Source organism: Sapajus apella, unplaced genomic scaffold, assembly GCF_009761245.1.
Source record: "Sapajus apella isolate SASKATOON/1434 unplaced genomic scaffold, GSC_monkey_1.0 scaffold103, whole genome shotgun sequence".
NCBI lineage: Eukaryota > Metazoa > Chordata > Mammalia > Primates > Cebidae > Sapajus > Sapajus apella.
The window spans coordinates 4,584,957-4,599,549 of record NW_022437043.1 but is presented as its reverse complement, the minus strand read 5'-3'; the positions used below and the strand labels follow the sequence as shown (position 1 = coordinate 4,599,549).

The following is a 14,593-nucleotide window of genomic DNA, read 5'->3' as shown; positions in this document are numbered from 1 at the left end:
TCCTCATATTCCTAGGCAAATCTAATCTAACTCCCCTTTCTGCTTTTCAGCCCATCAACACCATTCAGCCTGCCCTACCTGCTTCAACTCCATGTTCCACTGTTACATGTGCAGTGCCCTAGATGCCTTTTTCATAGTTGTGACGTGCCCCTGGCCCACTCCCAGTGTGACAGGTGATCAGGCATGAATTCTCCAAGGTCCCAGTAGTCACCCCAGCTCGACCACCCTCCACCCCTACAGGGATTTACAAGCAGGCTTTTCACTTTAGACTTTTTAATATTTCATACAGCGATTATGGTGCATTCAGGAACCCAACCCCCCAAACCCCACTAGGAGGGCTCCCACCCCTGCCCTCCCACCCCGTTTCAGGGCCCCAGGGCTTAGGGTGGAGGAAGGGGAGGTAACCACCCATCCAGGGACTGACCCTGGAGACTGTCCCTACCCTGCCTCACCCTCCCCCCAGGGGATAGGGGGCAACACTTGGGCACAACCCCTCACACCCCCACCAACCCTCCTTGTGCACACACATATGCACACTATGGCTCCTTGCCAAGCTGGTCAGTTCCTGGCAGGGCCCCTACCCAACAGCACCGCGTGGGATGGGAGCAGGAGGGCTGGGCTGGGGAGACCCTGAGAAGGAAGGAGGCCCCAGCTACGGGACTGCAGGAGGGAAAGAGTGGGGTCCCCCCACCTTGTCCATTTCCCAGAGTCTCTGGTAGTCCCTAGATCCCCCTGCAGCTGGGGATGGCAGGCGGGGGTAGGAAGCTGAGTGGCCGTGGCATGCTTTCCCATAGCTGATCCCAGGGTCTGGTGATGATCAGGGTTCCAAATAGGGATGTGTCCCTGTCTCTGAAAGGCTGGGAGCAGGGCTTCATTGCACAAAATACTGTGGGAGGGCCACACGCAGGGGGTGGGGCCCAGCCAGTCTGTATAGAGATATTGCATTTAAAAAAATGAAAACCTCATTTAAAATAATAAAAAAAAAAACAATGAAATAAACAACAAAAAAAAAAGGCCCACATAATATGAGGCAGGTGGGGCAGGCAGGAAAGCAGGCAGGGACACCTCAGACTCAAGGCATTGTCACCATCTTGTCTGAGTTGAGATCCCCAGCCTGGACTAGCTCTCGACCCCTGGCTGGCCGTGGGGTAGTGGTCCTGGGGGATGGTATGATGAGGGGTAGGCCTGGCCTCAGTGTGGGAGGCTGGCACGGCCATGCTGTCCGCCGGCAACTACCAAGACAGAGACAGACAGACCAAGTGAAGGAGTGATGAGAGCTTTGTTAGCACCCAGCAGACAGGCCAATAGGTGGGTTGACAGGCCAATGGTCGGGTGTTTGGGCAGGCAGCAGGGGACAAGTGGGCAGGCGAACATGGCTCAGGCAGGTAGGCAGAGAGTAAGCAGGGAAGATGTAGTTGGGGGCTGCCCTGTGAGGGGTGTGGCATCCCTCCAGCCACTGCCTGCTGGGGCCTCGGTCTGTGGCTTAGAACTCGGTGTCCACCACGCGGAAAGCTGGCCTGCCTGCGGGGGAAAGCAGAGCACATGGCTGTTGGTGGGCAACCAGGTAGGTGGGTGGGGCAGGGAGCAAGACAAGGGGCTACACCCACCTGAGTCAGGCATTGATGAAGACCGAAGGCTGGCCTCCTTTTGTAGCTGAATCTCCTTTAGTGCAAATATGGAAGTAGCTACAGATGGGGGAAGACATCGAAGTAGGGGATGACCCATGAGGTCATCTAGGACCAGCCCCACATAACTCCACTGGAGGAATTAGAAAAAGCTGCCCCTTCTTTGAGAGGATTGACCTTCATCTGTCAAACAATTCCATACACAAACCAGCTACAACTAGGGACGATGAAATACGGACTATTACACGACACAAAGAAATCAATATTAATTTTGTCAAATGGATTATGGTATTGCAATTACCACCTGTAAAGTCTAGGTGATGGGTGGTGTTTGGGATTTGCTTTATACATTAATCCAGTAAGGAGATAAGGAAAGTAGGCAAATTTTTCCGTAGGTTTGATAATAACTGTTTTAAAAAAATCTTTTATAGGTATATGCTGAAATGAGGGATAAATGCTATGATGTCTGGGATTAGATGTGATTGAAAATAATCAGAGAGAATATAGATAAAACCAGATTGACCACTTATTGACTCATGGGAGTACTTAGGGACTCATCACATTCTTTTGACTAATATATAAATACATATATTTGAAAATATCCATATTAAGAAGTTCTTAAAAGCCAGATATAAAAAGAGAACATCACATATGATTCTATTTCTATAAAGTACAAAGACAGAAAAAACTTATCCTTGCTGTTAGAGGTTAAAACAGTGGTCACCCTTTGGGAGGGGGCTGGGAATAACTGAAGGAGATGCAAGAGAGCTGGGGGCGAGGAGCATCTAAGATTCTGTTTCTTGACTTTTGTGCTGGTTACAAGAATGCGTTTCATTTATGAAAATTCATACTTATGATTTGTGCATTTTTTTAGCATATATAAGGAAATGTCTACTTAAAAAAGGTAAAGGACTATTACATATATTTTTATGTATGTTTGAAATTTTTCATGAAAGGTAAAAGGAACTGAAAACTAAAAATGTTTTCATGACAAACGCAACCCATCACACACGTGAACAAGATGTCCCCCCACTTAGAGGTGGCACAGCCAGATCCTATGCGACCCGCCAGCTGGCCCCAGCAGTCCTGTTTCCCAGTCCCCACACTGGCCGGTCCATTTCCCAGCTCCACTCACTGTCAGGAAGTTTGTGGATCCGCTCCCCCAGACTGAGGAAGAATGGATGTTTCATGGCATCCTCTGCGGAGATCCGATTTCGACCCTCAAACTGAGTTGGGGGGAGGTAGGGGATAGTATTGATATCTTCAATGAGTAGGTCTCCTGCCCACCTCAGACCCTGCGCCCCTGGTTGCGGGGGGGTCCTTGTTTCCCCATACCTTGAATCCCCTACCCCCAACGCTGGCCCAAGGTGGTCTCACCTGCAGCAGCTTGGTAAGGAGGTCAGCCCCGTCACTATCAAGTCTGCCACAAGGACAAGGAAACCTGCTTTAAAATGAGTTTGGACACCCTGGCCCTTAACATGCACCCACCCACCAGCCTCACCGGGGTGCGTGGCTCAAAAGGGCCTCGGCTCGGTACTTGGGGTAGTTGTAGGTCTTGAACTCCTCATTGGACAGGATGCCTGGCCACGTCTCCTCAGTTGGGGTTCCTAGTAGGGAAGAGGAGTTACCTCAAACATCTCACAGGTCTTCCCTGTGTGTCTCCACAGTGCCTTGGGCCCATGCCTCCTCACCTAAGATGCGGAAGATGAAATGCAGTTGTTCCTCCACCGTGGAGCCCGGGAAGAGGGGCCGGCCTGTGGCCATCTCATAGAAGATGCAGCCCACACCCCTAAGCAGGGAGGGCACAGTGAAGAGAGAGACAGCTTGCTGGGTGTCTGTTGTGACCAAGCCACCCCCCTTACCACATGGTCCCCGCCACACTTCCACCAGGCCTTACCACATGTCAATCTGAGTGGAGTAGTCCGTGGACCCAAGCAGGATGTCAGGGGGACGGTACCACAGTGTCACCACCTCATTGGAGTACGTCTTTGTTGGGATTGACTTGGCCCGGGCCAGACCTGGGAAGCACAGAAAGGACAGCTAGAATGAGAAGGTCATGGGCCAAGTCTGGGGGAGAGTGCAGTTGGGACCGATGGTGTTCTAGGCAAAATCTGGCGAGGCTGAAGGGAAATGAGACTAAGTGGTCATGGGAAAGTAGGAGGCTGGGGGGGCCGATGAGAAGAAGGGGGAGGCCAGTGGTACCAAAGTCAGCCAGCTTGAGCTCTCCTCTCTCGTTGATGAGCAGGTTCTGGGGCTTGAGGTCTCGGTGTAGCACCTTCTGCCGGTGGCAGTAGGCCAGGCCACGAAGCAGCTGGAACAGGAACAGCTGGGGACCCAGGAATGGCAGGCAGAGGTCAAAGACTATCCACTAGCCCGACCCCCAGCAGGCAGTGCTCCCCTCCCAAACACAGACACTGGGCCCACAGCCTTGTCACACAAAAGAGGACAGGGTCCCAGTGCCCTCCAAGGGCTCCCAGCAAAAAAAGCCAAAGGGAAAAGTCCGTTTCTGGGAGATTTGTGGGTTGGAGTGGGTGAGTGGGGGCCCCCTTGTGCCCCTGCTTCCTGCCCCACACCCACTTTCACATTGTGCATGTTGATGATGTTCCCACAATCATCCAGGTACTGCTTCAGGTCCTTGTCCTGAGGAAAGAAGAGGTGGTACAGAAATGAGGGTTATTTCCTATGGCTCCTGGCCTTCTCCCCACCTCCCCCTGGTACTCACTGCCACTCAACCTTACCAGGTACTCAAAGACAAGGGTGAGGGACTTCTCCGTGTGGATGATGTCATGTAGTGTAACAATGTTGGCGTGTTTGAGGTCCTTGAGCAGGGACACTGCAGGAAGCATGGGAGTGGGACAGGGGAAGAGTCAGGGTCCTACCCTCAGGACAGAGTTGAGGACAAGGACTAGAAAGGGACAAGCCCAGGTTTTCTTTTTCCAGACAGTTCAGGGTAATGCCTTGGAGCCACCAGCTCTAACCCACCTCACGCCAGAAAGAAGTTGTGTCTCCATGTTCCAGATGTAGAAAATAAGACTCAGAGGAGAGTATGGAGCAAGAACCTGGGATTGCAGCTCCAGGCTCATTTGGCACTAGATTTTCACAACCTGCTTTTGGTGTGTGGGAAGGGGCCTGGCTCCAACCCTCAGTACATAGGCCTGCGGCATCGTGTGAAATTGAATTCAAATTCATTCCATGTGATATTCTGACTAGAAATTGTTGCTGTAAATAAATTAGTGACTACTTTCAGAAGTGTTCTCAGAACCAAAGCTAGCAACCTGGTTTGCAATTCATCCACCTTTTATCCAAATGGGAACAGATTCCTGGTTATCCTGATTATTACCTGGATATGCGGATGACAGGCATTCCCATGAAAGCCAGAGTATTTTGGAGGGGGGGGTCCTAGAACCAGTCTTTGTTCTCATTATGGAGCGTGTGCACCATGGGGTGGATCAGGGAAGCCTGGGGCAGATGGGATGGGGGTGTGTACCTTCCCGGATGGCGGTGCACGGTGCCCCCTCTTCATGTTCCAGTCTGATCTCCTTGAGCGCCACAAGGTTGTCTGTGAGCTTGCTTTTGCCTTTGTAGACGGTGGCATAGGTACCCTGGAATATAAGGAAGTGTGACAGGAGAGATGCTATGAGATTCTAGGAGTTCCCACTGACCTCCATCCCCACCAGGGGCCTCCAGGCTGCCTCTCACCTCGCCCAGCTTGTCCAGCTTAATGTAAGTCTCCAGTTTCCCAAAGCCAATCTCAGACTGTGGGACAAAGGAAGCAGGTTGAAGCAGGCTCAGGAGAAGGGTCTGGGAGAGGAGGAGAAAAAGAAGAGGACAGGAATAGAAGACACTTACCAGGCTGACACGACGGAGGCGGCGGCTGAGTGGCTTGTCAAAGATGGGGCTATTGAGGGTCAGCTTCTCAAGGTAGCCCTCAGGTAGCCGGATGTCAGCTGGTAGCGACAGGCGCTTGTTGATGTCCTAGCAGGTAAGGTGAGAGGGAAACAGGATCATGAGCTCCACCTCCCCAGGTCCAACCCCCTTTTCCAGCTCCTTCACCAACCAGACAGGGTGTTACACACCTCAGTGGAGATCTTGCGTGGGGGATGGTTGCGCATGCGTACTCTCACTGGAGACTGCACCTCATCCGAGGATGTGGCTGAAGCCTGGTCACTCTCCCCATCAGACCCCATCTTCAAGTCCTCGTGCACAATCTCTGGTGGCAGGGAGAGGGGTAGGGCAGGCCAGGTGGGGTCAGGAACCACAGGACACCCCCTTCCCCATGAAACATATTCCATCATCACACATGTGTACACATGGCCCCCAGAGCAAACCTGGAGTCCCTCATGGAGAAGGTGATGGGGCCCAGGTACATCCAGGACAGGTTGAACTGGGGCGGGGGGGGGGGGGCGCGGTGCAAAAGTCACCTAGTGGAAACCTCTCTTCCAAGGGCAAACTGAGCTCAGAGACAGTAGCTAGGTGGTGGTGGGGGTAAGCCAAGGGCCCTGGGAAGGCAGGCCCAGAGCAGGCAGGTACCAGAGGCCTGAGGAGGCCACCATAGAGGGCAGAAAGGCAGAGGGAGCCTTGGGGCAACTGTGGCAGGCAAGGCACCCTCTGCCCCCCACCACGGGGCCTGGCCAGAAAGGCAAAGAAAGGAGTGCAGATGGACAGATAGACAGAGGGTGTTGAGAGAAGATGGGAGGGAAGAGGAAGAAGAGAGCACATGGGGGGCAGAGAAGGGACAGAAAAGAGAGAGGAAAATGAGGAATGTGGTCAAGAGGCAGCACCTGGGAAGCAACCTGGGGTCATATAGGAGAGGGAGTAGCTAGTGGACCCACCTGGTGCAGAGCTGAGTGGGCCCCGTGCAGAGCGAAGTTCCCCAGGAGCAGCACGTGTGGGGGCCTCTCCAGGGTCACTGCCACCACCACCACCACCACTCTCATCCAGGCCTATCTGCTCAGTGGCACCATTGGTCTTGTCTATGCTTCGGCTACCTCGGAGTGTCATTGACAGCTGCCGTTTGATCTTCTTCATCCGATCCATGGCGATCTAAGCAAGGGGCAAGGATGGAAATGGGTCTCATATTAGCATTTGCTTGATCACCATGGGTCCCCTTAAGCCCACAACCTAGCAGGGAGCACTGACATGAACTTGTCTGTGCTCACTTAACCACTATGGACCCCCTAGGGCCACTCAGGATTTCTGGAAACCCAGCATGGTCAGGGATCCTTGTCAATACTTGCCCACCCACACTGCCAGCCCCCAGGGTCCCTGCTCCTAAGTAGCCCACCTGAGTTCTTGGATTTAGGTGGCTGACTGAGGGCAAGGGCCCAAATGATGGATTGTTGGCCTCTAGGGGAATAGCCCCACTGCAGGAGAAAGCTCCATAGCAGATCTTCTCAGGTACAGACGCAGTGATGGGGCCAGCCATGGGTGGAACAGGGCGTTGGCCCAGAACTGAGGGATGGATGACATGGCCTCGAGCACGCCCGTAGAGTGGCATGGTTCCCCTGGCACCACCACTGAAGGCCAAGGCAGACTATTCCCTGTGCCCACAGGGACCCTCCCCTCCTGACTCTAGCAATCATCGTCATGACAACCACCGCATCATCCCATTGATCTACCCAGGTGGGGGGGATTGTCAGGGTGTCCTGCCCAGACCCAACCACTGAGTGGGATTGTTGGGGGCGGGGGGGGGGGAAGATGGGATGTCTCAGTGTACACCAGCTGTTCTCAGGGCTGCCAGAAAGGTTTGATCAGGTTAGGATCCCTAGGGTCTAATCCAGACTTTTACAAGCCAGGTCACATTTCTCCTCTACTCAAGAATGTACTACATTTCTCATCACCCAAAATACATGCCCCAGTCCTCAATGTGGCCCGCAGGTCTTTACCTCATTTGCCCCTATTACTTCTGACCCCCCCTTCCCCCAACATTCCTAGTTGCTGTTCTGTAACCACACCCGGCAGAGTCCCACCTCAGGGCCTTTACACTGGTTGTTCTTGGTACCTGGAACACCCTTCCCCTAAATTTTGAAATGGCTCACTCCCCTCTCCCTTCAGGCCATTGCTCAAAAGTCACCTTTTTCACGAGGCCTCCATGAATAACCCTATTTAAAATCTCAACCATCCCGAGCTCCCTCACCTTGCCAGTTATCCCCCCAGCACTCATTACCTCCTCAGAAATGACACCACCTACTTATTGGTGGTTTCTTTAGTCTTTACTGTCTATTTCCTCACCGCCACAACTAGAAGATCAGCTCCGCCAGGGTAGGTTTCTGTGTTTAGATCACGGCTATATCCTGAGGACCTGGAATAGTGACTGACACAGAGTAGATGCTCAAAAAGTGCTTATGGCAGAAAAAAGTGAATCAGAGGGCTGAGGGCCTAGGACCAACCTCTGCTGAGGTGTCGAGTCCCTGCTACTCATTGAACAACCCTAAACAGGGTAGCCCAGGGATGCTGGCATCAATAGGAAGATGACCTAGATGGATTGCTGAAGGGAATGGGGCCACCAAAAGGCTTAGGCCAGCCTTCTTCTGCTTCCTCCTGGGCTCTGGGCCAGCAAGGAGGGGGAAAGACCTGGTTCAGGAACCATCTGGACTCACAGCAGGGCCTAAGATGGCCCTGGGCCCAAGGGAAGTAGAGCTAGATAGGAGGTCGAGGATGAGACGGGCTGGATCTGAGGAGAGAAATGGGTCATCTGCTACCTTGAAATCAGGTGCTTCCCCCAGCAGTTCCCACCCCAACTCCCCTCTGGCTGAACTCACTATCCTCAGGAGGGGTAGGGGCCAGCCTAGCAGAAAGACCTCAGATAGAGGATGAGGTCCAACCATGGAGAACCCAGGATAACGACAAAACATCCTGACCTGGGATGCTGAATACTGGACCTAAGGTGAGGAAGGTAAAGCATGGCCAACTCCCAAAGACAACCTTGTGTCCCCATATGGCACAGATACCCAATTGCTTTGCATGTTTTGACAGAGTAGGGGAGGGGCCGGGGGAGACAGGAAGTAGGGCTGAAAGGAGGATGGGGAGGGAGCCAGCAGGAGCCATGGGACCACGACCTCTAACTGGAAACCCCAAGGGCTGTACATGCTCTGGAGTTCAGTTTTTTTGGAATTTTAGGAAGATGAGGTACAAAATCTGTATTTCACATAACAAACACTCCCAGAAAGGGGGATGGGGGGGCTCAGGCAAGCCCCTGTGAACAAAGATACTTGAACGTTTATATGCAAGGAAACTTAAATATCATTTCAGTTGTCTGAGTTTTTTAGATTTCAAAAAAGTGGAGGGAGCAAGAAACTGGACATAAAACCTCACCCCAAAAAGGGCACATGTCCTGCCTGACCCTTCGGATCCCCGAAAACATATACCCATCCTCAGCCTACTTTCATGCTCAAGGATACTCACCACACTGACCACTAAGGACTCAATCATCACACTCTATGTCCCGATCCCCATTGGTACATGCTAGACTCTCAAGGGGGCCTCACTACATCTTACCTGCTATCATCTCATATACCCATCAGCATTCAAAGCCCTAACACATAACATATCGCCCTGAACTCTGCCAGCACACACTCAGCCTCCTCTAAGTAACTTGCTACCACATTCTTGGGTCCCTCCCTGGCCTAGCTGCTTGCCAGCTTCTCTGTAGCACTGACCCCCCTCGTTAACATATTGTTCCCCCCTACCTGATTCTGACCTCTATTAACATGCACTTGGGGTACTCTATAGCTGACCCACATTAGCACTCAGTGGACCTTCTTCATGCAGCCCTGAATGCCATTAACATAAAGTAAACCTTACAGATAGATCTCTAACCAGTATTACCCACACTCAGGCCCCTTCATAGCTATGACCATCACTTACACACATTCCAGTCCTTCCACTGTCCTGTCCCCTCAGTCAGCACAAACTGAGCCTTCACTCAGCCCTGATTCCTATTAGCACATGCGGGCCTCACACAGTCCTGCCTCCACATTAGCGCACCCTGAACCCCTACTCAGCCCTATTCCCCAGGGACACACAAACACACTGTTCTACAATGGCCTGACCCTCATTAGTGCACATAGATCTCCATTCAGCCCTGACTCCCATTAGCACACACTTCAGCCCTCCCTAGCTGTAATCCACTTTAGCACAGCGAGATCATCACACATTCCCGTCCTCTATTTCTCTCTGCTCCGACCCCTCCAGATGTAATCCCTGTTGGTCCATACTTGGATCCCTTCATGAAAGCCCTGATCCTCCTTATTACACACTAGATTCCCTCCACAGCCATGCCCCCAAGTAGCACTCCCTGAAACCTCAAAACACTCTGGTCCCCTGCAGACACAAGGTCCCCTGCAGACACACACAGGCACAATCTTCGCTAGGTTCTGACGCTTATTAGCATATTCCAGACCTCACACTGATTCTCCCAATGGCACACACTGAAGTGCCTCTATGGCTCTAAACCCACATTAGCAACCACCAGAACTTCTTATATTATCCTGCTCCTTCTTAGTGTGCCCTCAAGACTCACATTCCCTGTGTTCATGGACACACATCTCACATCACCTTGACCCTTTGTGCACTGAGCCTCTGACAGTGCTAAGACACTTCCCTCCCCACCATCCCTTCCCAGGCCCGCAGACACACAATTCTCATCTCCCTTAGGCCAGGCTCAGGTCTTCCACCGTCCTTCCGCCATTAGATACCCTCAGGTCCCTCCTCCACTCTGTCCTCATTAGCATATACTGGGCCCCAAACTACCCAGACCTTTGTGGCCACAGGCATGACTCTACAGCCATGACCCCCTCTACAGCCATGACCCCCACTGGCGCACACGCCACACTCAAGTCCTTCAACTACCTGCCCTCCACAAACACATACTGCACTCTCACAAACCGCAGGCCCCACGGACAGACAGGCAGTATTAACACCGTCCCGGCCCTCATCGCCACGTGCCAGGCCTCAGAGCCCTGATCTCATCAGCACACGTTCTGGTACCTGTGCCATCCTGTCTCCCATAAACACACACCGGGCCTCTTTGCGGACATAACCCCTATGAGCATGTCTTGGAACTTCCTCGACATCCTACCCGCCGTTATACACCCTGGGGTCCCTCACCCGCTCCGCGCTCCGCACCCCGCCCTCCTTCCACAAGCACACACTGGGCCTTGAACCTTACACAGTCTTGAGGCTTAATGCCACATGCCCCGACCCCCGTTAGCAGCCTCCCAGTCTTTCACCACACTGTCACCCATTTCCACACCCTTTGGTCCTTTTATTCCCCCTATTCCCCATTAGCACCCACAGCACTTTCCATCCCCAGCTCCCAGGACGGGCCCAGGGCGGGGCCAAGGTCAGGGAGGCCCCAAATGACCCCCCGCCCCGATGCATTCTGGGAAATTCGCCGGGGGTGGGGGCACCTGCCAGCCCAGACCCCCGGGCACCGCCCGAGGTGGGTTCTGAAGGAGGAGGGGCAGCCCCCACGCCTCGGGGACGCGCTCACCGGCGGGGGCGCGCGAGCAACCTCAGAGCCGCGGGGCCGGCGCGGCGGCGCCTGGGGCGGCGGCCCGGGATGAGGCCGCGCGACCTCCTTCTCCTCCTGTTCGCCGCAGGCGCCCGTCCCAGTAGTCTTCGGCCATGGTTGCTGGGCCCGGGCCGCCGCCGGCTGAGGAGGAGGAGGCGGCGGCGGCGGCGGTGGCTGAGGCGGAGGCGGCGTCCCGCTCAGCCGGCCATGAGCTTGGCCGCTGCGGGCTATGCCCCCGGGCTCGTTGGCGCCGGCTCGAATCCGAGTGCTCACGGCGGCTCGCGGCTCAGAGCCGGGTGATCGCGGAGTCGCGGCGGATCCCAGGGCCGAACAGCCAACGGCCCAACCGCCGCGCGCGCCGCGCTCCGCGCATGCGCACGCAAACGCTGGGAAGGGTGAAGTGGAGAGGAGGGGACTCACCTCGGACTGTCTGTACCAAAGGACCCGTCCGCTGCGGGAGGGGACGCGGCCATTGCGAACCCACAGGGGGATTCGGCGCCGGGCCGGGGACGGCACCAGGGAGAAGTGTGGAGGCTGTTTAATACTCAGTTCCAATTTTGGCAGAAGTTTGCTAGCGCCAAGGAGAGCAGCGGCCGGTAACCTGGCGCGTCAGTCACCACTCGCTCCCCCTACTCGGTCTCATTTGGTACATCCCCATGGTGGCAAACGGGACTTTTGCAAAAAGGAAAAAGACAAATGAAGCGCTCAGTTCTAGTCCCTTGAGGTGCTTGGGGAGGAAGGAATTTTAAAGGTTCGCGAGAAGATGACTTTTCGAGGAGAGGCGGCCTGAGCAGTTATTGGCCTTTACCACCTTAGCTAGGACAGCCTATCCCCGCCCAACTGCCCCCTCCACCGCTACCTCATTCCCACAGTGAACGTGTGCAGCCCTGCCCTTTGAGGTTGTCGTCCAGCCAATCGGAGTTGCTCCCTGTGGCGAGGCCGAGCAAGAATAAAGGGCGTGGCTGACTGAAGAGGCGTGATTTCGCTCTCTACCCAACTCCGCACGCCTCCGCCCGGGTTTCATAGGTTTTTCACCGTCGGCGGAGGTGGGGTCTCCTTTTTGTTCTGAGCTTCTCCTTCACTATAGGCCTAATATTCCGCGAGGTGACTGGTCAAAATTGCTCTCAATCGGGTCTGGTCCCGCCTTTAGCCCGCCTCCCATTTCCTACAGCGGGCCTCCCGGGGTGGAAACGAGGCTGAGGAGGGAGGAAAGAGGCGGATCCTTAGAGATGCGGGAGCCACTACTGCGCATGCTTGGAACTTCGCGCGAGGCGGAGCTGCTTTTCTGCCTCACGCTAGTATTTGCATAGGCGCCCTGCGTTGGATCTTTCTGCCACTTCTCTTGTCCGCTACAGCGCCCTCCGTGCCGCCCCTCACTCTGCGGGTTTTTTTCTTTTGTTTTGTTTTGATGTCGGTCAACACAAGAAGAACACTCCGCGGTTTTATTTCCATTTTATTTATTGGGCGCTTGTTGTGTGCCAAGCACTACCAGGCCGACCTAATACCTCACTTCCTTACGCCTGGAAAACCACACTATCCCCAAGTTCAGCTCAAACGGCTGCAACCTCCAGCAGGTCTTCTGGCACATCCTTACGCTACACCCCTGTTCAAAGGCAGCGTCCCCGGCTCTTCCGGGCTTCCCTTTATGGCAGCCTTGGTCACAACAGTTAGGACTTTCAGTAAGGTTTATATTAGTGAAGATTTACCGGGCCATGATGGGAGTGGAAATATTTGACAAACGCAGAAAGACAAAAGTCCTCACCTTGGCCTAGAACAAGTCCATCACTTCTCTGACCTCATCTCTTCCTCTTCTTCCCCTGAGTCACTGCCGCCATACTAGCTCTCTTTCTAGCCGTTTCTCAGAAACAGGCACAATCCAGCCTCAGGGGCTTTGCATTTGCGGTTCCCTTTGCCTGGAATGCTCCTCCCCCACATCCACGTGCCTCATTCACTTCTTCCCAGTGCTTGCTTCAAAGTCATCTCCCTGAAGCCTTTCCTATTTAAAAATTCTTACCTGCATTGCCATCATTCCAGATCCCCAGATCGGGCTCTATTCCTCAGCTTTTAAAGAGCACTGATCAACTTCCAAGGTTCATTTTGCTTACTGTGTTAATGGTGTATTCTGGGTCTCAACCTAGCAGAACATAAACCCCAGAGCAGGGATTTGTTTTATCCACCGCTGTCTCACGTGCCTAGAAAGTGACTGGTACACAGCACACAACAAATGTTTGTTGAACACCTGAATGGCAAATAGTTTCAGGCAGCGACAAGAGAAACCGTTGTCCCACCTTGTCCTTTGTGGCCGCTGGGTGCAGGGGGCTCGGTGCAATTATGCAACCCCTGCCTGCTGAGCCCTGATCTCCCGTCTGGCTGGTGTTACAGTGGTAGACAAACCGCAGAATTAAATGGAATCAGGTGGAGGGGAAATGACTAAGATGCAACCAGGATTCATGCATGACTCAAAAGCTGGTTTTGATGGAGAAGGGTGTCAGGTATGAATAAGGTGTCAAGGAGATCCAGGAATTGTGGTGGGGAAGAAATGGAGCTGTAATGGGGGAGGTGCAGTGAACAAGGTGTCTGGAGTGTCTGCAAAGGAGCTGGCACACTAGAGAAAGACAACAGTTGTGTTCAAGCCTCAACTGCTATAGTGGTATGGCCAGTGGACTGCAGTGTGGAGTGTCTAGAGTACTCTAGAGCAATAATGGGCAAGTGCCTGTGGTGGGAAAAACTTTCCACTTGACAGCATCACCACTAGATACCAAAGGGAAAGTGCCTCTGTCCTCAATGTCCTAGTGGGGAAGAAACTGTGGAAGGATGAGATCACCCAAGCAGACAAGGCCAAGAAAATAAAATGGTCAGGAGGAGGTGGGCAAGGGCATATACTGTGCCTGGGACCAGGAACTGGCACAGGAGGCAGCAGATGTGGGCACAGGCTGTGATGGGAATCAAGCCAGTTCAGGAACAGAGTAGAAGAGTGAGGGATCTTGTTTCTGAAGTCAGGTAGAGAAACTGATGTTTGGTTAGTTGAGGGACAGAAGTATGAATGGACTCCTCAGCCACCAGGAGCCAGTACAATAGAGGAAGGCCTAGATGTGGCACCGGTCAGACTGGTGCTTTCAACTCTCTGGAGCACTCAGCCAAGACCAAGGACAGAGCATGGCAGTTCTACAATCCTGGTGGGGCTGGTGTCAAGCCTCCTGCTACCTGCTCTAAGCGAAGAACACTCCTCAGTCCCCACAGTCAGCTGTCTTCTCCAACGTAGGAGGTCAAAGATCCTCAAGGGGAATACAGGCAGACCTGGGGCTGAGGAGGGCAGCGTATAAGGCAAGCAAGGGGCTTTTCCTCTACAGATGTTCTTAGCCAAATTTTCCATAAAAATCACAAAGTATGTCTGCAGGCACTGGCATTCCTCAGACCAGCAGAGCAGTTTAAGACACCCCTGCAGCAAGGAAGT

The 14,593-nt window shown here is 53.6% G+C and overlaps 1 protein-coding gene across 6 annotated transcripts; it reads right to left on the bottom strand.

Annotated features, from left to right (window-relative positions):
* Positions 1-256: 256 nt before the first annotated feature.
* CDK16 (cyclin dependent kinase 16) lies at positions 257-12,334 on the bottom strand. Of its 6 annotated transcripts, none has more exons than XM_032258499.1 (17): positions 11,560-12,334; positions 7,857-7,938; positions 6,458-6,668; positions 5,702-5,835; positions 5,475-5,600; positions 5,325-5,381; positions 5,113-5,227; positions 4,364-4,458; positions 4,203-4,265; positions 3,828-3,951; positions 3,523-3,643; positions 3,317-3,414; positions 3,127-3,232; positions 3,003-3,045; positions 2,761-2,851; positions 1,608-1,685; positions 257-1,521 (listed from the first exon to the last, which is right to left on the bottom strand). In XM_032258499.1, exons 1-17 carry the CDS (start codon positions 11,610-11,612, stop codon positions 1,484-1,486), a joined length of 1,635 nt encoding a protein of 544 aa, XP_032114390.1. In that variant the 5' UTR covers positions 11,613-12,334; the 3' UTR covers positions 257-1,483. The 6 variants fall into 6 exon arrangements, with proteins under 6 accessions (XP_032114390.1, XP_032114391.1, XP_032114393.1 ...); XM_032258500.1 differs by lacking the exon at positions 11,560-12,334 and adding an exon at positions 11,119-11,544; XM_032258502.1 differs by lacking the exon at positions 7,857-7,938.
* Between the last annotated feature and the right edge of the window lie 2,259 nt (positions 12,335-14,593).

Bases quoted from the DNA above. Each gene is read 5' to 3' on its own strand.
- CDK16 (XM_032258498.1), bottom strand. From the start codon at position 7,122: ATGCCACTCTACGGGCGTGCTCGAGGCCATGTCATCCATCCCTCAGTT. The intron at 5,382-5,474 runs GTAAGTGTCTTC...TTTGTCCCACAG, and splicing joins GCCTCCGTCGTGTCAGCCTG to TCTGAGATTGGCTTTGGGAA. The intron at 3,952-4,202 runs GTGGGTGTGGGG...CTGGGTCCCCAG, and splicing joins TCAACATGCACAATGTGAAA to CTGTTCCTGTTCCAGCTGCT.